Source organism: Nothobranchius furzeri, chromosome 12, assembly GCF_043380555.1.
Source record: "Nothobranchius furzeri strain GRZ-AD chromosome 12, NfurGRZ-RIMD1, whole genome shotgun sequence".
NCBI classification, from domain to species: Eukaryota; Metazoa; Chordata; class Actinopteri; order Cyprinodontiformes; family Nothobranchiidae; genus Nothobranchius; species Nothobranchius furzeri.
Genome location: NC_091752.1, coordinates 69,513,424 through 69,538,488, shown reverse-complemented (window position 1 = coordinate 69,538,488; position 25,065 = coordinate 69,513,424). Strand labels below are relative to the sequence as shown.

The 25,065-nt window shown below is 43.1% G+C and overlaps 2 protein-coding genes across 3 annotated transcripts in view; one reads left to right on the top strand and one right to left on the bottom strand.

Annotated features, from left to right (window-relative positions):
- The window catches only part of LOC129157329 (zinc finger protein 235-like), a 300,301-nt gene that overhangs the window by 25,400 nt on the left and 249,836 nt on the right, over positions 1–25,065 (bottom strand). The gene's annotated exons all lie outside the window — the stretch shown is intronic.
- LOC129157337 (zinc finger protein 235-like) lies at positions 1,198–23,837 on the top strand. Of its 2 annotated transcripts, XM_054736648.2 has the most exons (4): positions 1,198–1,296; positions 4,646–4,758; positions 4,845–4,926; positions 19,573–23,837. In XM_054736648.2, the coding sequence occupies exon 4, from the start codon at positions 19,692–19,694 to the stop codon at positions 21,042–21,044; it is 1,353 nt and encodes a 450-aa protein (XP_054592623.2). In that variant the 5' UTR covers positions 1,198–1,296; positions 4,646–4,758; positions 4,845–4,926; positions 19,573–19,691; the 3' UTR covers positions 21,045–23,837. The 2 variants fall into 2 exon arrangements, with proteins under 2 accessions (XP_054592623.2, XP_054592624.2); XM_054736649.2 differs by lacking the exon at positions 4,845–4,926.

Sequence of the window (25,065 nt, the reverse complement as noted above, 5' to 3'; positions counted from 1 at the left end):
AGCTGCTGAGAACGACTTTTATGGATTTTAGTTTCATATCAATATAATTTCTAAAAACATGTGAAACTCCAAAAATTAGAATGTTGCACATTAATTTATTTTAGTAAAAGCAAAACCAATTGCAAAGTACTTATGTCTGACAATTTTCTATTTAAAAGCAGTGTTGGATGTTTTTAATGTAATATTCTAATTGTCTGAAATTTTTAATGCAGGGTTTTCATCATCTGTAAGCCATAATTATTACAATTATAACAAATAAAGGCTGAAATATCTGGCTTTGTATGGAATGAGTCTTATTACTGAAATAAATAAACTTTTTCACTATATTCTCATGTTTTGAGTTTTACCTGTAATTTGATTTTTTATTAAGTTCATTTGACTCATGTTTATATAAACTGCAACCAATTTTTCAAGAAACTTTATTCTCAAACAGAGGAACAACAGGATATTGTTTCAAAAAAATCAAAACAGCAGCAGTTCTTTTCAACATTACAAAAAACACATTTGAGTGCACTTGAGTTTGCAGAAATATGAGAACACAATTAGAATATTTTAGTTATTTTTGGACAAATGTGTCAACGTTTAATTTAAATTTAATAAATATGAACTTTACTTTTTACACAATTAATAAGTAAAAGCATGAACTAACCTGCAGTGCATTCCTCAACACAAGGCAAAAATGTATTGACAGTAGCAAATGATCATCACAGTTGTGGACGCCATCTTGCCAGTCTTGATCGCTACACCATGTCACAGTTGGGGCAAACTTTCCTGTGTGTCGATGTACCTAAAAGGATAAAAAAAACATGTTACAATTACATCCTAGAGCTGGAATGAATTGCAAACCTTTAACTACACCATTATGAGTCACTATTTTAGCAGTTGCAGTTATCAGCTGAGGACCAACAAGAGTGTTCTGCCCACATTGTGTGCATGTAGTCTCAGATGGAATGAGATGTGTGGGGAATCCATGAGAGTCTTGGCGTCTCTGCTGCTGGTGATCAGTGTTTTGGAAGATCGGAAGGTATTTTCTTGTGAGCAATCAAATACTTGATCATCCATTCAGCTACTGGATCTGGATTAAACGCTTATGTTGGGTGAAATCTGCCTAGCCCTCCATTTCCTCGCATTGTTTTATTTTGAAACGTATTTTATTTTGAAAAGAGGAAGTGGGATTCTCCCCTTTCAACTCTTATCTTCCTGTTGAACCACGAGTTGTTTTGAACGGTTCAACTTTGGAAGCCATCGAGACACGACCTAGAAGCTGTGCTGTTCTGAGATAACTCGGTGGACTTGGTGAGTGTTGGTAGTCAGTAGTCGGTAGTACAGTCAGTAACGTAGTTGGATCTGGAACATTTACCGTCTTTAGTGAGTGGAGCAGTTCACTTGGTGAGTGGACACCGTTTCTTTGTGAGGGAAAGCACGCTAGCGGCCTAATGGAGTTAGCATCATGCTATCGCTAAATCGCGAGTGGGGTTTTCCCTGTTTAAAATCAACAAACTATTTTATTACCGTTAAATAGTTTTAATAAAGAGATCCATAGAACACACACACACACACACACACACACACACACACACACACACACACACACACACACACACACACACACACACACACACACACACACAACAGCAGCTCCTTGCTACAGACAGAAGTTTACTCAACAGCATTCAGCATGAAAAGGAACCAAGTAGCAAGTATTAAATAGACAAAACAGGCTAAAAAGAAATGCCAGCTGATGTTTCAGAGCATTCGTTAAGCAGATGTTTTTCAGGGATGCATATTTACATGCAGGGCCGTTGCTAGCTATTTTGGTGCCCTAAGCACAAAGGCATTGTGGTGCCCCCCCCCCCCCCCCAGCAGAAAAAAACAACACAATAACACAGTATGTGCAAGCTCTTCGCCTTAAATTCTCTTTAATTCTCTTGTATGCACAAACTGCTTATTATTTCCAAAAAGTAGGATTGATATTTACAAAATATAACATACACAACACAGGAACTCCATATTGTTATTATTTAGAACTATGTAACAGGTCCACACACCACAAGCACCGGTTGTGGCACATGTGTTTCTCCAATGTTATTTTCAGATGCTTTTTCAGACCCAGGACTCACTCTGCCTTCAGAAGTGCTGGCTGTGGACTGTGCTCGGTCTGTAGGTGTGCTTTACTTTGTTATTCCTGGTCAGGGCTGGGTGATGTTGTAGAAGGTTCAGACGTGATGGCTGACAACTGATCTTGAGCTCTTGAACTGCTGGTGGAGGGCTGATCTGAACTTTTGGCGTGAGCTCCTCCTTGAATGTACTTGTTCATTGAGCCTGCATTCAGACACAAAAAGATAATGTGTCATATTCATTCTATAATAAGATAAAAGTTTTAAACCATGGTAAAAATACTGCAATAGGTTATTTATAGGTTAATATTGGCTTATAAATCACTGGCATGTGACATGACTAAACTCAAAACTATTTAACCTTTATTAAGAACTAGAGAGGCACAATATACACATTTTATACACAACTAGAAAATTCTGAATATGAAGGGAGGAGGTTAGCATAATGGACTTTTTTCTTTAAATTATACCATCAGCAGCTGATGTTCCTCTTGGCCCGTAAATGTTTATGAAATATAAATCAACATAGAGCAAATACCTAATTTGAAAATAGGTTTGTCTAAATTTTCATGTTAAATCTCAGTTACATAGCCTATAGGCTACATAGGCTTTTTAATAATGATATAAATCATGTCCATAATTAAATCATGATTAATCACAAACAGCCGCTTATTTAAAATAAAACTTCTTACTTTACCTTGACGGTGTTTTTGTCCTTCCTGTTTTTGTGATATTTAAGTATTTGGGTGGACAAATATGATTCATTTGTTTATTTCTGTTTCAAAACAGCACAGATGGGCCTATCTGACCTCACAGGGGAAACTTTATTTTACTTGAGAAAGATGTTTTAGGTAGGGCTGTAGCGACGCATCGATGACGTCGACTGCTCGATTCTAAAAATTTGTCGACGTCAGATCCGGAAGTCGACGCACCGCGCCAACTTGTTGCATCCCCAGGAGTTTGTAAATAGAGGAGGAATCTGCCTGTTTTTCCTCTAGTTAGCCCTCTTCTCCACCTTCACTAACATCTCCGCCAAATACCGAAGACCCGGAACCACGTCCGTCCGCTACTAGGTTCCTTTCGTGTTTTGCCCGCCTTCGTCTCCCGGCAACGGACAACAACTTCCGGGGTCAGATGCGCTGCTTCGTCTCTACCGCACATGTTGGACATCACCGGGAGCGTTTCTCCCTTCATAAAGGAGCTTCTTTCAGACATTAGGAGAGCTGTTTTGGTGGTAGCAGTCTCTCCTCCGTGCTGGTCTGTTTGCTGCTGGTATTTTTGGTTTATTTAAACTTGGTAACTTCAACTTAATGCTGATAAAGCTACTGTTAGCATCTTCGCTAACAGCTTCTTGCGTTTGGATAAGCTGTTACGTTTTGGTTTAGAGTTGATCTTTTTTGTGGTTCAGATCTCCCTTTTATTACATTTAGAGTGTTGTGGGTTTTCGGTTTAGTTTAAACTGGGTGGTTAAACCAAACTCAAGGTGATATTTTAGAGTTTGGAACTTTGGAGATTCTTATTTTGGTCCAAAACCCTGTAATCTTTGCCCAGTGGTACATCCCTACTTATTTGTACTTTTGTTTTAATTCCCCACAGGCAGAATTAGTTTTATTATTCCCAACCTGTGGATGAAAAGATTTTTTTTTTTGTAGTTGTAAATAAACCTGATCATCATTTTAACTTTTAAATCCCACATTACTGTCCCTTCCTTTTTGCACACGAGCCAAACTCCCCAGGAAGAGTCATAACACAAATCGCCTCACGCTCATAAGTGACCAAAACAAAGCAGCATGGAGACACTCCGTCTCCAACCACCTCTCAGGCAGCAGCCTGCACTCCCAAGATCTACACGTCACCAGAACATAACCAACCAACACAATAAAAGCAGTGTTATACAAAATGGAAGGCCTGTAGTGTTTATTCTCTTACAGTAACAATTTATCAATTTTTGGAAGGAATTTATTAGAGATTTTTTGGTTTTTTATTAGCTGTGCAATAGAAAAATAATCATTAGATTAATTGTATAAATAGTCATTAGAATAGTCGACTATTCGATAAAATAATCGTCAGAATAATCGTTTTAAAAATAATCGTTTACCCCCAGCCCTAGTATTAGGATGAACTTATTAACACAAAATAATCTTCAAACTCTTCCAGGTGTATTTTTAGATGAACAACCTTTAACACTGTTCAGACTTATTTGTTGATACAAGTCGCATGAACAGACTGATTTCCCTTTGTTGCATTTAACTATTTCTTCTTCTTTAAAGAAGTGCTGATTCAGAAGAGACACGGTCCATCTCCTTTCCTGTTTGTATTGTTTTCTCTCTGTAAACATGCTGTTAACTTGCTTTGCACATCTTCTAATTGAAATCCGTCTTTATCAAATACATATTATTTTTTCACAAGCTTGCATTTGGTGCCCCTCCCCTGGCGTGGTGCCCTACGTGCTGTGCGTGTGCGGAGCGCCTCCTGCGTTGTTCTGAAGCAGCATCTTAATCAGCTCTCCTGCTTTGTTTCTATTGCAGCTGTTAGCTAAACACGGCTAAAGAAAACCTGCTACCACTTCAGGATCATCCATCAGCTGGGACTGATTCATCGTGTGTTCTTCACCACCTGGACCTGGACAGCATGGACACAGGTAGGGCTGCCACCTTTCAGATATGTAAATAAGTAAATGAGTTGGAGAAGTGGTTTTTCTCTTAGACAGCTGTGTTATTCACACAGGTGTGAAACATCTGTAAACGCCACATCTGGTGCAGGAAAATGGCTGAACAGGGAGTGGGGACACACTTTGCCTTCTGCGGTTGTAAGTGATAATAATAATAATAATAATAATAATAATACATTAAACTTGTCTAGGGCTTTTTAGGTCAGTCAGGCTTCACAAAAAATGCAATAAACACATAATAAAACAACATGAAACATAGTAAACAGACTGGGGGATGCTGGGTTGATCTTAAGAGAAGGCCAATTTAAAGAAGTGGGTTTTAAGCAGTGACTTAAAAGTAGAAAGAGAGACGGCGTTCCTGATGTTTAGTGGGAGAGAGTTCCAAAGTGTGGGGCAGCGGCTGCAAAGGCTCGATCCCCCATGGTGCCATGTTTTGTTCTGAAAGGGGAAAGGAGGTTGGAGTCAGCAGAACGGAGGTGCCGGGAAGGAGAATGGCGATGGACTGATTATCTTTTTGATTTAAAAGTTGTGAAACTATTCAGTTTATCCGTGCTGCAATAAATGTTCTGCAGCGCTAAAGACAAAAACAAAATGCTTACTTCAGCCTCCACATGTGACTCCAGAGAGCAGTCGCTAAGTCAGCATGCAGCTCAGTGAATTTAATGTCCTAGTCGAGTGGGTGGTGGTCTTATGGAAACATGAGAGCAAGTCAAACTGCAGCTTTAAGAGCACTCTGAAATTATGACACGTCTCTAAATAAAGTAAAATTTTCTAGTGCAGAGTGGAGACAACCCATAGAAGCACTGATTTGATCTCATTTCAGAGAAAAATAGAACAAGTTAGATGCACCTAATAAATAAAATTACTAACAAACTCAGGAATCTGTTTCTTTGCTTCACTGTTCTGGTGCTGAGAACATCACTAATGCGGGTCAAAGGAGATCCACAGATGAATGCACCTCTTATTTATTATTTGGAGACTACATTTACTGCAGCTGGCAGAGGCAGAGATTTTTTCTTTTGATACACGAATTTACAGAATCATTTTAAATGTTAATAGGGGAAGACTGCAGGAGGGAGCGGTAAAATACAGGGGGTCCCAGCAAAAACAAACTTTACGAGTCTGATGAAACCCGCTGGTTTTCCATCAGGCAGTCACGGGGCAGCTCCAACGACCCAGTGGCTGTGCTGGGTCAATGTTATCGAGCTCAGTCGAGGCGACGTCGTGCTCTGCTTAAGAAGAGGTGTTATTTTCCCGCTTTAGAAGAAGCGTCCAACGTGTTTTTACGCTTTCTCCGAGACATGTCACGTCGCTAAGTTGTTAGCGCCGCGCGCTAACATGTCAATAGTGCAGCGTAGCCTGCTGGAGGTTTTAAGGGTTCAGATGAAACATCCGACCTCTCAGGCTGCTCACACATCGATCTTAAGTTGTCGCTGTTGCGCTCACGCCGTAATACAGTATTAGATGCAGTTAAAGTCAGACATGAAAAAATAAATAAATTTTACATGAATAAGTGATGCTTAGCCTGGTGGGGAGAGGAAACCCTGTCAAGATCTTCAACGCTCGTTTATCTTAATGCTGTTGAAACATGTAAACCAAAAAGCATTATATCCACTGCTACCTTTATGCTGTAACTTCACCCTGCCCTGCCTGCTCCTCCTTGCTGCCTGCCGGCTGTGATCACAAGAGACAACATAGTAGTTCCCGCTGCTTCCTCGTGAAACAGCTCAAAAAATAAATAAATAAAACTTGGGATCTTGTAGGCGTGGCGGGCCGCCACGGCTACGCCTATGTAAGGGAAACCCTGACAACTGTTTATGAAATAACGTTACCTTAATTAATGACATATTTTCCTAGTTTACATTATGTTGTTTGAAACCAAGGGTCTCATTATCTGAACTTTTTAACTTGTTGGATCATGAATCTGTTTAAAAACTTTGCTCTATATCAGGGTTTTTCCTGGCTCAGACTGAGGCAGAGGTGGTACCATCCTGACCGTGCGCCAGTAGGGATGAGTACCGAATTCGGTACTTTTTAAGGTACCGACCGAATTCCATAGTACTTACCGAGCACCGATTCACGTCATTTCAAACGGTGCCTCGTTTCGGTACCCGTCCTTCTTAACGAGAACTTGCCAAGACAGCTGCGCATGCGCAAGAGCGTTATGTCGTCGGTCCCTGCGAGCGAGTTGTAAACAGAGCAGCATGGTAGAAAGAACGCACGCTAAAGCTTGGGTCCACTTCACTAAATGTGATGGGTAACTGGGTGATGAAACCAGCGACAGACAACGATCTAAGTGAGACATCCTCTTCTTAATCTGCTCCGGTAGGTAAATAAAATGTTTAAGTTACCTTGATATGTTAGCTTCCGTTTCACTAATGGTGCGTTCGCTTTCTCCTCGGATTTCCGAATTTCTGACTAGTAGAACATGAACGCGCTCTAAAGTTTGGCTTCACTTTACTAAATGCGACAGGTGATTGGGTGAAGATGAAACCAGCGACAACGATGTAAGTGTGAGGCTTCATCGTTTTAATCTGCTCCAGCAGCTAAATAAACTGTTTAAGATAACGTTAGCTTGATATGTTAGCTTCCATTGCCACCGTTGTTATCAGCTAATGGTGCGTTCGCTTTCTCCTCGGAAATTCTAACTTCCCAGTAGGAAAAATCAAATGAAAAAAGACGGCAAAAGGAATGAAGATACACAGTAAATTTAGTTCACAGTAAAGATGTTTGCTTCAGTTTAATTATCAGCTTATAAAACTACAAGGACGATGTTAAAATACAAACAGTTGAATGTTATTTATCGTGATATTTTTCAAATATGGTTATAAATTAAGAAAAATATATACTAAATTATAAATGAGAATTAAAAATATTAAACACTCAAAAGTATCGAAAACTGGTACCGTTAAGTACCGGTATCGACTCGTAGGTACCGGGAATTAGTACCGGATCGATTCAAATGTCAAAGGTACCCATCCCTATGCGCCAGCACATGCGTACTCTGTGCATTCAACTGCCTCACTTTTTTAAAGGCCAAATATGTTTTCGTTAAGTGTTCTAATCTAAGCTTCTGGCGATTAATAGAATATTCCATTTGACAATGTTTCAAGTGAAACAAAACTGGTTTGCTGCTAAAAAATATGAAATAAAACAACAAACTTATCAGGCTGAAATAACAGATTCTTATTATGAAAGGCTCAATAATATGCATCAGATTGGTGTTTAGTTCCTTTTTCCCATCTGATATTTATAGTTAAAATATTTTTATATATTTGACCTACATTTCAGTAACATTTTAGGTTTGTATTAATAACACTCATCTTAGTCATAATGACACATAAATATATGCAGTAAAATATAATGCATTTCATTAACATGCACTTGTGTTGGTCTCTCGTCTCGTCTTCCTCCGCTTATCCGGGTCCGGGTCGCGGGGGCAGCATCCCAACTAGGGAGCTCCAGGCCGTCCTCTCCCCGGCCTTGTCCACCAGCTCCTCCGGCAGGACCCCAAGGCGTTCCCGGACCAGATTGGAGATGTAACCTCTCCAACGTGTCCTGGGTCGACCCGGGGGCCTTCTGCCGGCAGGACATGCCCGAAACACCTCCCCGGGGAGGCGTCCAGGAGGCATCCTGACCAGATGCCCAAACCACCTCAACTGGCTCCTTTCGATCCGGAGGAGCAGCGGTTCTACTCCGAGTCCCTCCCGAATGTCCGAGCTCCTCACCCTATCTCTAAGGCTGAGCCCGGCCACCCTACGGAGGAAACTCATTTCGGCCGCTTGTATCCGCGATCTCGTTCTTTCGGTCATTACCCAAAGCTCATGACCATAGGTGAGGATTGGGACGTAGATCGACCGGTAAATCGAGAGCCTGGCTTTCTGGCTCAGCTCCCTCTTCCCCACGACAGATCGGCTCAGCGTCCGCATCACTGCAGACGCCGAACCAATCCGCCTGTCGATCTCCCGATCCCTCCTACCCTCACTCGTGAACAAGACCCCAAGATACTTAAACTCCTCCACTTGAGGTAGGACCTCTCCCCCGACCCGGAGGTGGCAAGCCACCCTTTTCCGGTCGAGAACCATGGTCTCAGATTTGGAGGTGCTGATCCTCATCCCAGCCGCTTCACATTCGGCCGCGAACCTACCCAGCAAGAGCTGAAGGTCAGAGCTGGATGAAGCTAGGAGGACCACATCATCCGCAAAAAGCAGAGACGAGATTCTCCTGCCACCAAACTCGACACACTCCACACCACGGCTGCGTCTAGAAATTCTGTCCATAAAAGTGATGAACAGAACCGGTGACAAAGGGCAGCCCTGGCGGAGTCCAACCCTCACTGGGAACAGGTCCGACTTACTACCGGCTATGCGGACCAAACTCACGCTCCTCTGGTAAAGGGACTGAATGGCCCTTAACAGAGAGCCACCCACCCCATACTCCTGGAGCGTCCCCCACAGGGTGCCCCTGGGGACACGGTCATAAGGGGCGACGGTGGCACAGGAGTTAAGTGCTCGCCCCGTAATCGGAAGGTTGCTGGTTCGAGTCCCGCTCAGTCTGTCGCTGTCGTTGTGTCCTTGGGCAAGACACTTAACCCACGTTGCCTGCTGGTGGTGGTCGGAGGGACCGGTGGCGCCTGTGCTCGGCAGCCTCGCCTCTGTCAGTGCGCCCCAGGGCAACTGTGGCTACATTGTAGCTCATCCCCACCAGTGTGTGAATGTGTGTGTGAATGGGTGAATGACTGATTGTGTTGTAAAGCGCCTTGGGGGGTTCTAGGACTCTAGAAGGCGCTAAATCAAATACAGGCCATTTACCATTTACCATAAGCCTTCTCCAAATCCACAAAGCACATGTGGATTGGTTGGGCAAACTCCCATGCCCCCTCCATCACCCTTGCAAGGGTATAGAGCTGGTCCACAGTTCCACGGCCAGGACGAAAACCACATTGCTCCTCCTCTATCTGAGATTCAACTATCGATCGGACCCTCCTCTCCAGTACCTTGGAGTAGACCTTTCCAGGGAGGCTGAGGAGTGTGATCCCCCTATAGTTGGAACACACCCTCAGGTCACCCTTCTTAAAGATGGGGACCACCACCCCGGTCTGCCACTCCCTAGGAACTGCCCCCGATGACCACGCAATGTTGTAGAGACGTGTCAACCATGACAGCCCTACAACATCCATAGCCTTGAGATACCCAGGACGAACCTCATCCGCCCCCGGGGCTCCGCCGCTGTGTAGTTGTTTGACTACCTCAGCAACTTCTGCCCCCGAGATCGGACAGTCCATCCCCAGGCCTCCCAGCTCTGGTTCCTCCTCGGAATGCGCATTGGTGGGATTGAGGAGCTCCTCAAAATATTCCTTCCACCGTCCGACTATAGCCCCAGTTGACGTCAGCAGCTCCCCATCCCCACTGTAAACAGTGTGAGCGAGTTGCTGCCTTCCTCTCCTGAGGCGCCGGACAGTTTGCCAGAACCTCTTTGGAGCCGATCGATAGTCTTTCTCCATGGCCTCACCAAACTCCTCCCACGCCCGAGATTTTGCCTCGGCAACTGCCACTGCTGCACCCCGCTTGGCTATCCGGTACCTGTCTGCTGCCTCCGGAGACCCACAGACCAGCCACGCCCTGTAGGCCTCCTTCTTCAGCCTGACGGCTCCCCGAACCTCTGGTGTCCACCAGCGGGTACGGGGGTTGCCACCACGACTGGCACCGGCCACCTTACGACCACAGCTAGCAACAGCCGCCTCGACAATCGCAGAGTGGAACAAGGCCCACTCGGACTCAATGTCCCCCACTGCTCTCGGGACGTGGTCAAAGCTCTGCCGGAGGTGGGAGTTGAAACCGTCACCTTATCGTGGTGGAGGAGTTTGAGTGCCCTAATGATCCTAGGAGCTATGTTGTCTGGGGCACTTGGTGCCCCTGGTAGGGTCTCCCATGACAAATTGGTCTTAGGTGAAGGGTGAGACAAAGAACGGTTCGAAGGATCTTTCATGGCGGTTAAAACGAAGAGTCGGAGTACCCGGCCCGGAGGGTTACCGGGGTCCCACCCTGGAGCCAGGCCTGGGGTTGGGGCCCGTGAGCGAGCGCCTGGTGGCCGGGCTTTCGCCCATGGGGCCCGGCCGGGCCCAGCCCGAACCGGATACATGGGCTCGTCCAACTGTGGACCCACCACCCGCAGGAGGAACATGAAGGGTCCGGTGCAATGCGAATCGGGTGGCAGACCAAGGCGGGAGCCTTGGCGGTCCAATCCCCGGACAAGAAAACTAGTTTTTGGGACATGGAACGTCACCTCGCTGGCGGGGAAGGAGCCGGAGCTTGTGGCAGAGGTTGAGCGGTACCGGCTAGATATAGTCGGACTCACCTCGACACATTGCATTGGCTCTGGAACCCGAGACCTGGAGAGGGGTTGGACACTCTACTTTGCTGGAGTTGCTCCGGGTGAGAGGCGGAGGGCTGGGGTTGGCTTTTTGTTAGCCCCGAGACTCTCTGCCTGTGTGTTGGGGTTTACCCCGGGGGACAAGAGGGTAGCTTCCTTGCGCCTTCGGGTCGGGGAACGGGTCCTGACTGTTGTTTGTGCTTATGGGCCAAATATCAGTTCAGAGTACCCACCCTTTTTGGAGTCCCTGGGACGAGTGCTAGATAGTGCTCCATCAGGGGACTCCATTGTCCTGCTGGGGGACTTCAATGCTCACGTGGGCAATGACAGCTTGACCTGGAGGGGTGTGATTGGGAGGAACGGCCCACCTGATCAGAACTCGAGCGGTGTTTTGTTATTGGACTTCTGTGCAAGCTGCAGTTTGGCCATAACGAACACCATGTTCGAACATAAGGATGCCCACCGGTACACTTGGTACCAGGGCAGCCTAGGTCACAGGTCGATGATAGATTTTGTAGTCGTATCATCTGACCTGCGGCCGTATGTTTTGGACACCCGAGTGAAGAGAGGGGCGGAGCTGTCAACTGATCACCACCTGGTGGTGAGTTGGATCAGATGGCAAGGGAACATGCCGCGTAGACCTGGCAGACCCAAACGCATAGTGAGGGTCTGCTGGGAACGCCTGGCAGAAGAACCTGTCAAGACGGTCTTCAACTTGTGTTGGAAATGGTAATAACATTTAATTTCTGCTGCTAACAATGTAATGGTGGCATGTCTATTATGTACGGGTTAGCAATAATCCAGTTCAAATTATGTTCAAAGATAGAAGCCTTTGTGAATTATATACCACAACAGCTTGCCGTAGCCTTGTAGCTGTAATGTGACCCGTATCTGCAGCGGTTCTGATCCGTAGTGCTGCAGGATGCAGAATAAACAGGATGGTGGGGACTTTTCATCCGCTTGTAGAGTTTAGTCTTTCATAGTTTTACGATCATCATCATCATATATTTTTGTGTGTGCCACTTGATCGCGAGACTGCTACCTCTTAGCTTTAGCATTAGCTAATCTGCGTGTAGCTGCACTTTTGATCCCAAAGTTTGGACCGGTTCTGCCTTTGTGCCTTTGCTGGTTCCTTTATTTTCCTCCACTGCATCCAGATGACCACACTGTGCGCCAGTAAAAAGCATTTTCTTACACGTAACTTACTTTTGTTCAACTAAGTTCTGGGGAAAATAGTAATTCAAAGATGTTGCACCCGTGCTACGTTTAAAAATAGACAGACACGCACAGACAGTTACAGCCCTGCTCCGATATGGAAGAGCTGGGGGAAAATCAGGACGTTAATAGCACCAACCATAGGTATGTACCAACTAGCGAGAAAAGCACATTTTGATCTTTTTCTGCAGCGGTTTTAGCGCTTTTCGGTGCACCGCTGCTGGTACAGCGCCCTGTAGTGGCGCAACGCTGCAACTGCAGTTACAGTAACATCCATATAGCTGGGGGCAGAGTGAAATCAGGCTGGGGCGGCACAAAAATAGCTGGAGGCGGCCGCCACGCAAATTTGAATACAGGAAAACCCTGTATATGTGCCCCTTTTTTAACTTTGAGCACCCGCCCCTTCAAAGGTCTCTGCACGGCCCTGCTCTATCTGCTTCCTTTACAGCACCTGCTGAGCTCATTTAAAGGAGTCTCCTAGCGTCTTCACACGGATGACATCCAACTGTACATCTCCTTTAAGCCCCATGAGATGTCTACGCTGCAGCTGTTACTCTCCTGCTTAGACTCCATTAAAACCTGGATGGTGGGAGCTTTCTACAGCTGAATGAAGATAAGACTGAGATCTTCATCTGTGCCCCAGAGAAGCTGGTTCCCAAAGTCAGAGACTCTCTTGGTCAGCTTGCTTCTCACACCAAACCCTCTGTCAGGAATCTTGGCGTGACCTTTGACCCAGCTCTCACCCTGGATTCTCATGCCAGTTCTCTTGTTGGCTCTTCCTTCTTCCATCTCAGGAACGTTGCTAAGCTGTGTAACGTGCTGAAGGAGCCATTTCTACCCTAACAGCTGTTTCCTTTTGACACAGTGTCAGTGTGTCTGAAACAGCCTGAAGGTCATACAGTCGTTTCTAAACTGTTTACATTCCAGCATGAGTCAAGAGTCATTTATTGTCATATTCTCCACATGTGCAGGACATACAGAGAAATGAAATTCAGTTTCAGCACACACAATTCAAAGATCAGACATACGTGGGTAAGACACATAACAAGAATTGGTGACTGCGGTCATTCGCAACATGAGTCGCGCTACCTTAATAGTTAGATGAAAAGGGTGTTACATGAGGAAAGAAGACAGAAGAAAGAAGAATGAATTCTTTCCTTTTGATTAATCAAAGAACTCTATTTTAATAAAGCTAATCCATCAAAGTGTTAGTCAATATAACAAGATGTGACCGACCTGTGAAATTAAAATATTAATTATTTTATTATGATCTTAGAAATGAAGTAATGTAACTTTAAATGGTTCAACAGGACTCATTTCACGTAGTGTTAAAAGGACTTGACACATTTTTCACTGATCCAATCAGAATCTTACAGATCTGACGGAGGCGTGCTTCTGACGGTGTTTGGTAATTTTCATTCAACAATAAACCATAACATCCGAGGTATAAAACAGATGCCACGTCAGCTCTAATGCAGTTCAAAGTGTTCCAGAGCAAAGTGACGGAGTGGCCAATCCTGAACTTTAACTCTTCAACCGAAAGAACCACGACAAGCTGAGAAAATCCAGTCGCTATAACAACAAGCAACGACAACAGCTCCTTTCAGAATAAGAGCTCCACTGACCCAGGCTGGGTCTGAACAGACGCCAAGACAAGAGTCGTGTGCCGGCAGTATCTCGAGACGGGTCTGGTCGGAACTAGGGATGCATCGATCCACATTTTTTCACTTCCGATTCCGATACCTGAATTTGGATATCTACCGATACCGATATTGTTTCGATACTAGAGGAATATTTGTTTTAATGTCATTATGATTATTATTATGGTTGATTTTATAAGGCTATAATAAACTCTTTTATACAAGAATAATATGTAATTGTGAGAAAGCCCTACAAGTAAGAGCCCAGCACCATGTCCCAAAAGATATTTTAAGATAAGTGAGGTCATAAAACAACTAATTGTCTATCCTAAAAAAAAAAGCAACTAATGTTTCAAATTGAAATGTATTCAATTTCAAGGCAGGGTTACTGGACACAAGTGCAATATGCACAATCAAAGAAACAAACCCTTTCATTTGAACTAAACAGCCCAGGTCCAAATAATCACACTAGGCAGTAACACATTTTTAAAGTGTCAAACATGAAATGAAAAGGGTAAACTTCCATAAAACTACTTCAAATAAAATAGAGGGCTGCTTTATCCAATCCCCACAAATTAAGTTCACTGTCTTTTGTAGCATCAAAAATGTAATTTTCAAGTATAAAATCACATTATCAAAAAAAAAGTGCATCTGAAACAAATTCAGTAAGTCCTTGCTCATGTAGCAGTAAAAAAAACTAAAGTTTTCAAATGTTCAACATTTTGAATTAAAGAAAAGTGCATTGTAAACAAACAGCAACAGTGTGCATCTGACAAGTACAATTCAAGCGTTGGAGATTTGGCATTGAAGGTGATTTAGATAAAGTTAACAGTCTGTCAGAGTCCGGAACTATTCTTGAAAAAAAATAAAATGAGAGCTCGCTTCTCAGTCAGAAGGCGCTTGACCATGTAGAAAGAGCTATTCCATCTTGTCTGGATGTCTTGAACGAGACGAGCTGGAGTGGATGTGGTTCCCGCTCCCTGCATTTCACGCTGCAGGTCTTCCAAGCGAGACTGCGCCAGTTGGGAATGCTTGAAATGTGCGACAATCTTTCGGCTGTTTGCTAATGCATCGCTAACACTGCGTTGCAACATCAGCCCTTCATGCACTACGAGCTGCAGCGTGTGAGCAAAACATCCCAGGCTAGGAACTGCCATGTCTTCCAAAGCGGCTTTCACGTTACTTGCGTTGTCCCGTAGAATGACGTGCACCTTTTCCAGAGGAATCCCCCAGTTATTTAGCATCTCGGCAATGGCGGCTGCTATTGTAGCTCAGATTTGTGAACCCCGCACTTTTTGACCTGAAGCATCGCGCAACAGAAGTGATGTGTCCCGGAGTCAACCCAGTGCACTGTAAGACTTATCAGTGACATTGGGAGGACATCTGAAGTTTATGTTTATGTTTATTCATTTCGCAGACACTTTTATCCAAAGCGATGTACAAGTATTTATTTTTTTTTTTATAACCTATAGGGCATGTTGTGATGTGTGGGGGAAACCGGAGTACCCGGAGGAAACCCACGCATGCATGGGGAGAACACACAACTCCACGCAGAAAGGCGAGTTTTGAACCTGCGACCTTCGTGCTGCGAGGCAACAGTGCTAACCACTGTGCCACCATGCAGTCCAAATATCTGTAGTGAAGCTCAGGGCTGGAATTCCTTTCAGCTTCCCGGCTAACTTGGCTGACACTCGGTTGTATAGTTCAGGTAGCGCTGTCTCTGATAAATATGTCCTGGAGGGTAAACTGTACCTTGGCTCCAAGTGTTCAATCAGGCTGCAAAATCCCTCATTTTCCACCACTGATAGCGGTTGGTCATCAAGTACAATGAAGTTGAGCAGCTTTTCTGTAATCCCCATGGCTTTAACGTTGTCTGCGGGGAGTTTACTTTGCTTCTTGAATGACTCCAGTAGTGATTCTTGGTGTCGCTTTTCTCCTTTCTGCCCCCTCGTTAAAAACTCCTCGTGCTCCCTCGGGTGGTGTTTTTTCAAATGTTTGATAAAATTAGTAGTGTTGAAAGTTGAGACGGAGGTTCCACCTCTTGGAACAACAGCTTTGTAAACATTACACGTTGCTGTCTTGCTTTGCGGAGCTTCCAGAGTAAAATATTTCCACACAGCGGACATTTTGTGGATAAAAGTTTGGCGCTGCTCATGCTAGCCAGCTACCTGTAAACTGCGGTGAGTGGACTTCCTGAAAGGAGCCGCGTCATCTCTCTGTGCCTTCGGGGCACAGAGAGCACCTCCCAGCCCGGGATGTCTTATTTAGACATTACACAAGAGATAATTCTGGATCGGAAATTTGTGCAGGTTGGGTCGGAATTTTCCGATCCGTGATTTAAGTCCAAATCGGAGCCCGATTCCGATACTGGATCGGATCTGCCCCATCCCTAGTCGGAACCGCAGCTCTGCTACCAGCTCGGTGTCCAGAGAGGGTCCGGGTGGACCTCGGCATTCCTGATCTCACAGAGGACTTCCACCAGGCAGGTAGGCGTGGCTTAATGGTGTCTCATGCAGTTCTGAAACGAACCCCAGCTTATTCCAAACCAACATCTTCAGTTCCCGTCAGAACTAATCGCTTCTTCGGATTTGCGGGTTCTGATTTACATGACACGTCATCCATTCACCGCCTCATCCATTTTTAGTCGCACTATACACTTAGTTCTTAAATAAGCCTAGTTTAATTGTTAGTAATAAAATTTCTTAACTTTTAAACTTGACTCGTTCTATTCTGTTGTCTCTGAGTGAATACATAACGGTTACATGATCTCTGCATTAAAAAGACCCAATCTTCTGGTTTAACCAACCCCGATCCATGAGGCGGATTTCATATTTCCTATGGAATCCCACGCCTTACGGCTCATTAATTAAAATGTAAGAACCTCATTTTTCCCTTACAGCTGAGTCCCATTCTGTCCCGCTCTGAACGTGAGACAGTTCTCCACACCTTCATCTCCTCACGCTTAGACTACTGTAACTCTCTTTTCACGTGTCTGAGCAGAACCTCCCTGAACCGTCTACAGGTGGTTCAGAACGCCTGTGCTCGGCTTCTGACCAAGTCCTCCAAACACACCCACATCACCCCGATTCATGAAAAAAACACTAAAACTGAGTTATTTTCTAGATAAGACTTTTTTTTTTTTGCCTGGGGTGTTTAGTACAAATCAGTCTTGATTATGTTATGAAATATCTAAACTTTAGAATTTTTTGCATTTATAGTTTTTACATAGCAACACATTTAAAATTGACTATACACTCGAGCCATTAGAGGACAAAAACGTCCCATTGACTTTAATGCAAACCACAGGTTTTGATCCTGTATCATCTGCAACAAATAATCATGCTTTCTGTGATGTTATGGTTTCATTTTGGACAAAAGTAGAATTCAGTCATGTCTCCATATGTTGCCCAGGCGAGAAAGTTTACACATTTCTTTAGATCTTCTGCTGTTTTTATTGAAGTCAAAAGGCCAACCTGACCTCTGATAAGTAAATAAAACACAGTTTGACTCTCCTACTGAACTTCAAAGTGTAGAAAACAAAAACAATTAGTATGTTGATGCACCTGCCACATTCAAACTCCTTGTAGTCTGGTTATCTGGTCATTTCACTTCTGTGAAAGCCACGGAGCTAAATGAAGAGGCATCTCTCTGTGGAACAAGTTCTGGATCAGCTCCTGCAGCCTGATACTCCTGGAGAAAATGAGGAGAGTGAAACATCTTCAGTGGACTTTGAGGTGGAGTCAGACCATTCTGTTTCCTTGGCTTCTTCTCCTGACCTGTCCAGTGAAAGAGAAGGGAGGACAACGGATCCTGCTCCAGGATGGATTTCTAAAAGTGGGCAAGTCTGGTTTCCTACTAACGCAGAAACTTCCCACTATGTTCCTGCTGCAAGATGTTTGAATCCTGGGCCAACACGTTACGCCATCACACGTATTTACGATGTGGTATCCTCCTTTGATTTATTCTTTACTCCAGAAATGACTGAAATCATCGTCAACATGACAAATCTAAATGGAAGACGTGTGGTGAAGAACTGGTGGGATATTGATGACATCGCAGTGAGAGCATACATTGGGCTCCTGATTTTGGCTGGTGTGTACCAGTCCAAAGGGGAATCCACCTGCAGCCTTTGGGATGACCACTGTGGACGTGCAATCTTCCTGGCCACCATGAGTCACACCAAATTCAAGATGATCAACTCCACCCTCCGGTTTGATGATGAGCTGAACAGGCCTTCCCGTCTCAGGCAGGACAAGCTGGCCCCTATCCGCTCGATTTGGGACATGTGGACCCATCGCCTCCAAATGCTTTTCAACACTGGGTTAGATGTGTGTGCTGATGAGCAGCTTGTCCCTTTCAGAGGCAGGTGCAAGTTTCGCCAACATATGCCAAGTAAACCAGCAAAGTACGGATTGAAACTCTGGGTCACTGCTGATGTTGCCACTTCCTATGCCTGCAAGTGTCAGGTTAACACAGGGAAAGCTGCTGGTGAGGCTGCAGAGGTCGGCCAGGGAAAACGTGTCATTTTGGAGATGACCGAAGAGCTCCAAGGAGTCACTTCACATGCATGCATTCACACTTCTGCCCTTTCATAACAAACTGAACTACAAAGAGTTTGGATGTGCCTGAGCTCCAGCCAGGTGCATAAACATATTGTTTTTGTTTTCTACCCTTTGATGTTCAGTAGGAGAGTGAAACTGTGTTTTGTTTACATGCTGAGCTTCTGACTTCAATAAAAACAGCAGAAGATCTATAGAAATGTGTAAACTTTCTCGCCTGGGCAGCATATGAAGAAATGACTGAATTTGGTGGTGAACAGTAAAAATCATAAATTTGTCTACTTTTGTCCAAAATGAAACCATTACATCACAGAAAGATGAATATTTGCTGCAGATAATGCAGGATAAAAAACTGTGGTTTGCATTGAAGTCAATGGGACGTTTTTGTCCATAACAGGCACAAGAGGGTGGTAAATTTTAAATCTGCTGCTACACAAAAACTAAAAAAGCATAAAATGTGATATTTTGCTAGACTCTTGACATATCCAAGGCTAATTCCATGCTGTCGTTCTTTTTAAAACACAGAAACGGTTTCGTTACCTGTTTTTTTTTTTTTAGAAAATAACTCAGTGCTGTTTTTTTTTCTTTTTTCTTCATAAATTACATCAATGACTTTTGAGTATTCAAACTGGCATTTCAGGGGTTAAAAGCCTCAAAATGATTGAATTTTTTTTATGTTTGAGCAGGGCTGAAGTTGTTCAACAGATCTATGAAAAAAAGTAAAAAAAAAAAAAAAAAACGTGAATGTATACATTTTTTATAGCCACTTTTACAAGCGGACGTTTTTGTCCTTGTCCTCTAATGACTCTTGTATGAAAATTAAAGTGAAGCCTGAGAGTTAAGGCGCATATGATTTATAGAGGCTCAAAGTTCAGTTTCCAGTTGTAAATACATTTCATTCTACTGTCAGTTTAAAGAAATAATACAACTGTTATATGTGTGAAAACACAGTTACAGCTGTCTGTCATTCACATAATATGTTTCTGTGTTTCCTACAGATTTTCAACAGGTGGTTCTGGTTAAATAAGAAGCTTCAGAAGAACAGAGCGCTCGTGTCAACCACCAGCACCTAGATTTTCTCCACAAAAAGGAGGAACAGGAGAAACTCTGGTCTAATATGGAGGGAGATTATCTCCATTTGAATAAGGAGACTGATGATGCCAGGCTTCAGTCTTTTAGCCAAAAAACAAATTTAAACAAACACACGAGAGTCCAGACAAAGCAGAAACATTTTGCCTGTGAGCACTGTGGACAAAGGTTTCACCAAAAGACTAATTTAACCACACACATGAGCGTCCACACAGGAGAGAAGCCTTTTGCTTGTGAGCTCTGTGGAACGAGATTTAGCCAAAAGACAAATTTAAACAGACACATGAAAGTCCACACAGGACAGGAGCCCTTTCCTTGTGAGCTCTGTGGAAAGAAATTTAGCTTAAAGTCAACTTTAAACAGACATATGAGTGTCCACACAGGACAGAAGCCTTTTGCTTGTGAGCTCTGTGGAAAAAGATTTAGCCATCAGACACATTTAAACCGTCACATGAGAGTCCACACTGGAGAGAAGCCCTTTCCTTGTGAGCTCTGTGGAACGAGATTTAGCCGAAAGACACATTTAAACCGTCACATGAGAGTCCACACTGGAGAGAAGCCCTTTCCTTGTGAGCTCTGTGGACAAAGGTTTAGCCGAAAGTCAAATTTAAACATTCACTTGAGAGTCCACACTGGAGAGAAGCCTTTCGCTTGTGAGCTCTGTGGTAATAGATTTAGTGAAAAGGGAAGTTTAAACAGTCACATGAGAGTCCACACTGGAGAGAAGCCCTTTCCTTGTGAGCTCTGTGGACAACAATTTAGCCAAAAGACACATTTAAACAGACACATGAGAGTCCACACTGGAGAGAAGCCCTTTCCTTGTGAGCTCTGTGGACAAAGGTTTCACCAAAAGACTGATTTAACTACACACATGAGAGTCCACACAGGAGATAAGCCCTTTCCTTGTGAGCTCTGTGGAACGAGATTTAGCCGAAAGACACATTTAAACAGTCACATGAGAGTCCACACAGGAGAGAAGCCTTTTCCTTGTGAGCTCTGTGGTAATAGATTTAGTGAAAAAAGAAGTTTAAACACACACATGAAAGTCCACACTGGAGAGAAGCCTTTTGCCTGTGAGCTCTGTGGAAAGAAATTGAGCTTAAAGACAACTTTAAACAGTCACATGAGAGTCCACTTTGGACAGAAGCCTTTTGCTTGTGAGCTCTGTGTAAAAAGATTTAGCCAAAAGACACATTTAAACAGTCACATGAGAGTCCACTTTGGACAGAAGCCTTTTGCTTGTGAGCTCTGTGTAAAAAGATTTAGCCAAAAGACACATTTAAACAGTCACATGAGAGTCCACACTGGCTTTTCGCCTGTGAGTTCGGTGGAAAAGATTTACCCAAAAGATCAGTTTAAACGGTCACAAAAGAGTCCATAAAGGACAGAAGCCTTTTGCTTGTGAGCTCTGTGGACGAAGATTTCGCTGAAAGAAAACTTTAAACAATCATCTAAGCATCCACTAGGGCTGAACGATCTATTGCAGGGGTCTCCAACGTTTTTTGGCCCGTGAGCTACTTTTACACAATGAAGTACAGCAGAGTTACTGCCATATAACTTATTTACATTGATACTTTCCATGTGTGAATGTGCTTATGTTAAACATGCTATACTTACTATATTAGCATGCACTGTACTCACAAGTTGATTTCTCTGTATTTCAGTACATCAGTATATATATTTTAAAAGTATAAGTAAACTAGTGACATTCTGAAAACCAAATTGAACAAAACATATTTAGTTTTTTAAACTATTCGGATACTTTCAGGTAATGAATAACAAATCTACTTCATGTGAATGATTTGATAATTTTTTTAGAAGGTTGGTAACATAACTTTTTAAGCGCACAGGAACAGCTAACCTGTAAAGCTGATGATATGTGATAGGTAATTTTAGATTTATCCCATATTACCTTAAAGGACGACACACAGAGAGAGAGAGAGAGAGAGATTATTTGTAATGTCCATGAATCGTCATGCGAGAGCTGGGCGCAGAAACCCCTCCATGGTGCTAACCAGCCCCCCTCTTTTCCTGGGGAAAGCCTTCAGGTCACCAGCTCTGCATGCCCCGGCATCTCCACCAAATGTTAGGTAATTAAATGTTAAGTGATATTTAATCTCCATAACCCTGAAACCTAAAATCAACACACATGACAACAAGGAAGACATTTTACCCTGAGTCCCCAAAATAATGGAGAGGTAACGCGGGGAAAAACCTCCTCCAAGGCTTTTCCCCCGTCACTCCCAAATCTCAGTTTCCCAGGGGCTTTATTCACAAAGGATGGAGGAGAAGACGGGCCTTCTCAGGTTACAGAGGTACAGAGGTTTCCTTGGAAATCTACAATCAACATCCTTGCCTGCAAACAAGCTTCTCTGCTCAACCTTTCATAAACAGCCACAGTTGGCAAACACAAGAGATTCATGAAGTGTTAATGACACAAAATGGGCATCTTTTAGGCCTCAAAAAGGTACAATTATAAAAATACCCAACAATATGTTAAATAAAATACAAGCTAAATGTGATGAAAACACAAAAGTCTAAATAGTTTGAATTGAAGTAAAAAATGTAAAATCAGAAATAAGACTTGTTCCTGCTCTCCTGATTTACTGAATAATTTTTATGGGTTTTTTTTTTTTTTTTTGGTCATGAAAGTTAAGTTTTGCTGCGTTTATTGCTGACTATGAAGGTTGGAGGTTTATCCTTTTTTCTGCATCTTGTAGGTTTTTTTCTCCGCACGTCTCTAAATAAAGTAAAATTTTCTAGTGCAGAGTGGAGACAACCCATAGAAGCACTGATTTGATCTCATTTCAGAGAAAAATAGAACAGGTTAGATGCACCTAATAAATAAAATTATAACAAACTCAGGAATCTGTTTCTTTGCTTCACTGTTCTGGTGCTGAGAATATCACTAATGCGGATCAAAGGAGATACACAGATGAATGCACCTCTTATTTATTATTTGGAGTCTACATTTACTGCAGCTGGCAGAGGCAGAGATTTTTTCTATTGATACACGGAATTTACAGAATCATTTTAAATTTTAATAGGGCAAGACTGCAGGAGGGAGCGGTAAAATACAGGGGGTCCCCATTAAAAACAAGAAACTTTACGAGTCTGATGAAACCCGCTGGTTTTCCATCAGGCAGTCATGGGGCAGCTCCAACGACCCAGTGGCTGTGCTGGGTCAAGGTTATCGAGCCCAGTCCGGCTCAGCCGCGAACGAGCTGAGGCGATGACGTACTCTGCTTGAAGAGGTGTTTTTTTCCCGCTTCAGAAGAAGCGTTGAATGTGTTTTTACGCTTTCTCCGAGACATGTCACGTCGCTAAGTTGTTAGCGCCGCGCGATAACACGTCAATAGTGCAGCGTAGCCTGCTGGAGGTTTTAAGGGTTCAGATGAAACACCCGACCTCTCAGGCTGCTCACACATCGATCTTAAATTGTCGCTGTTGCGCTCACGCCGTAATACAGTATTAGATGCGGTTAAAGTCAGACATGAAAAAATAAATAAATTTTACATGAATAAGTGATGCTTATCCTGGTGGGGAGAGGAAACCCTGTCAAGATCGTCAACGCTCGTTTATCTTAATGCTATTGAAACATGTAAACCAAAAAGCATTATATCCACTGCTACCTTTATGCTGTAACTTCACCCTGCCCTGCCTGCTCCTCCTTGCTGCCTGCCGGCTGTGATCACAAGCGACAACATAGTAGTTCCCGCTGCTTCCTCGTGAAACAGCTCAAAAAAAAAATCAAAACTTGGGATTTCAGCCGTGGCGGGCCGCCACGCCTATGTGAGGAAAACCCTGGTGTAGTTATTGTGTAAAGCAGTATATACTAGGAATGATTAATAAAAATAAAAACTAGAATTGAACATGAGTTACATAGTAATAACAATTTATGAATTCAGAATCAATTCACTAACTTACTAATTACCATGTAAGTACTAAGTAATTAGAGGACTGTAAAATAAAGCGCTACCAAAAATTGTACTTAATATGCTTTTATTTTTGTGTGCTATGTTCTGTGTCAATATTCTTTGATTTTATTTTACACAACATGATGTGACATTTTAACTATTTCATTTCACTTGTGATTGTTTTAACTATGTGAAGCACATTGGGCTACCGTTTTGTGTATGAAATGGGCTATATAATAAACTTGACTTGAGCGAGAGTTCACAATCATGTTTTGTTACTAAATGAGACACTCAGCTGAAACTGGGGGAAATATATGATGATTCTAAATCACAGGAGATGTCCAGAGTTTTTAAAGCCCGTGTTCATCATGTTGTGGGGGACCACAATGAGGCTACACTCACACCCAGTTCTTGGTACCACAGACGTATATATTGACTTGGGACTGTTTGTATGTAAATATTGTTGACTGCTTGGCCGCTTGATCAGAACCAGAAACGTATGTGTAACAGACCATCTGGGTGTTCAAGGGGCTGTATGTGGAGGGCCACACAGAGGCTACGCTCACACCCAGTTCTTTGGACTGTTTGTATGTAGATGTAGCAGGACTGGTTGGTGTCTCAACCAGTTGATCGGCCAGCCTATCACACATATTAATCAAACCAGCCCACCATTAAAACATATTACAGATGATAACAACTCTACTGCTTGTACTATAAGATTAATGCACACAATTTAATTTAAGACATTTAACTGTGTGCGCGTGTGTGTTTGCACTGAATGTGTTTGTGCACATGGTTCACACGTGTGTAGGGTTAATCTACATACTAGAACTAACGCTGTTGCTATCAGCTTTGTTAGATTCTGAGAAAGACAAACAAGTTAACATATGAAGCTTCTATCATATATAAACATCTAGGATATTAATATAATCGATAGAAGTTCATACACCAACGAGCTTGGTTTATATTTAATCTACGGATTAATATTTAATTTAAGATATTTAAATTAATAGCAAAAGTTTATTTATTAAACAGAAGACTTAATAAGGTTCTTTGCTGATTCAATAACTGAAAATGCACACCATTCTGTGTTTCATTCAAAGAAGAGTCAGGTTTAAAAATTTAAGAATTTATTACTAACAATTTCAAATCTGACAACTTAAAATAGACAATTTATGAATAACAATTTATAAATGACAAATTTGAAGAACAATTTTGATATTAAAACTTGTTATTAAAGCAACCCCTGTGTCTGGATGGAAAACTAAGTGGAATGATGAGGTTTGGATGCGTGAATGAAATCTCAGAGGGAGATCGCGTTCTGGGTGAAACGTTGGTTTTGCAGCTAACTGATGGTTTCTTAGAGAGAACAACATCGGACGCAATCTGTGTTCTACCTCACCGTTCAGACGACCCTCTGTGTGGATCTGGAGGTCTGGAGGATGTTGTCAGCCTCGGGGGTACTCAGGTCCGGCAGATGGCCAA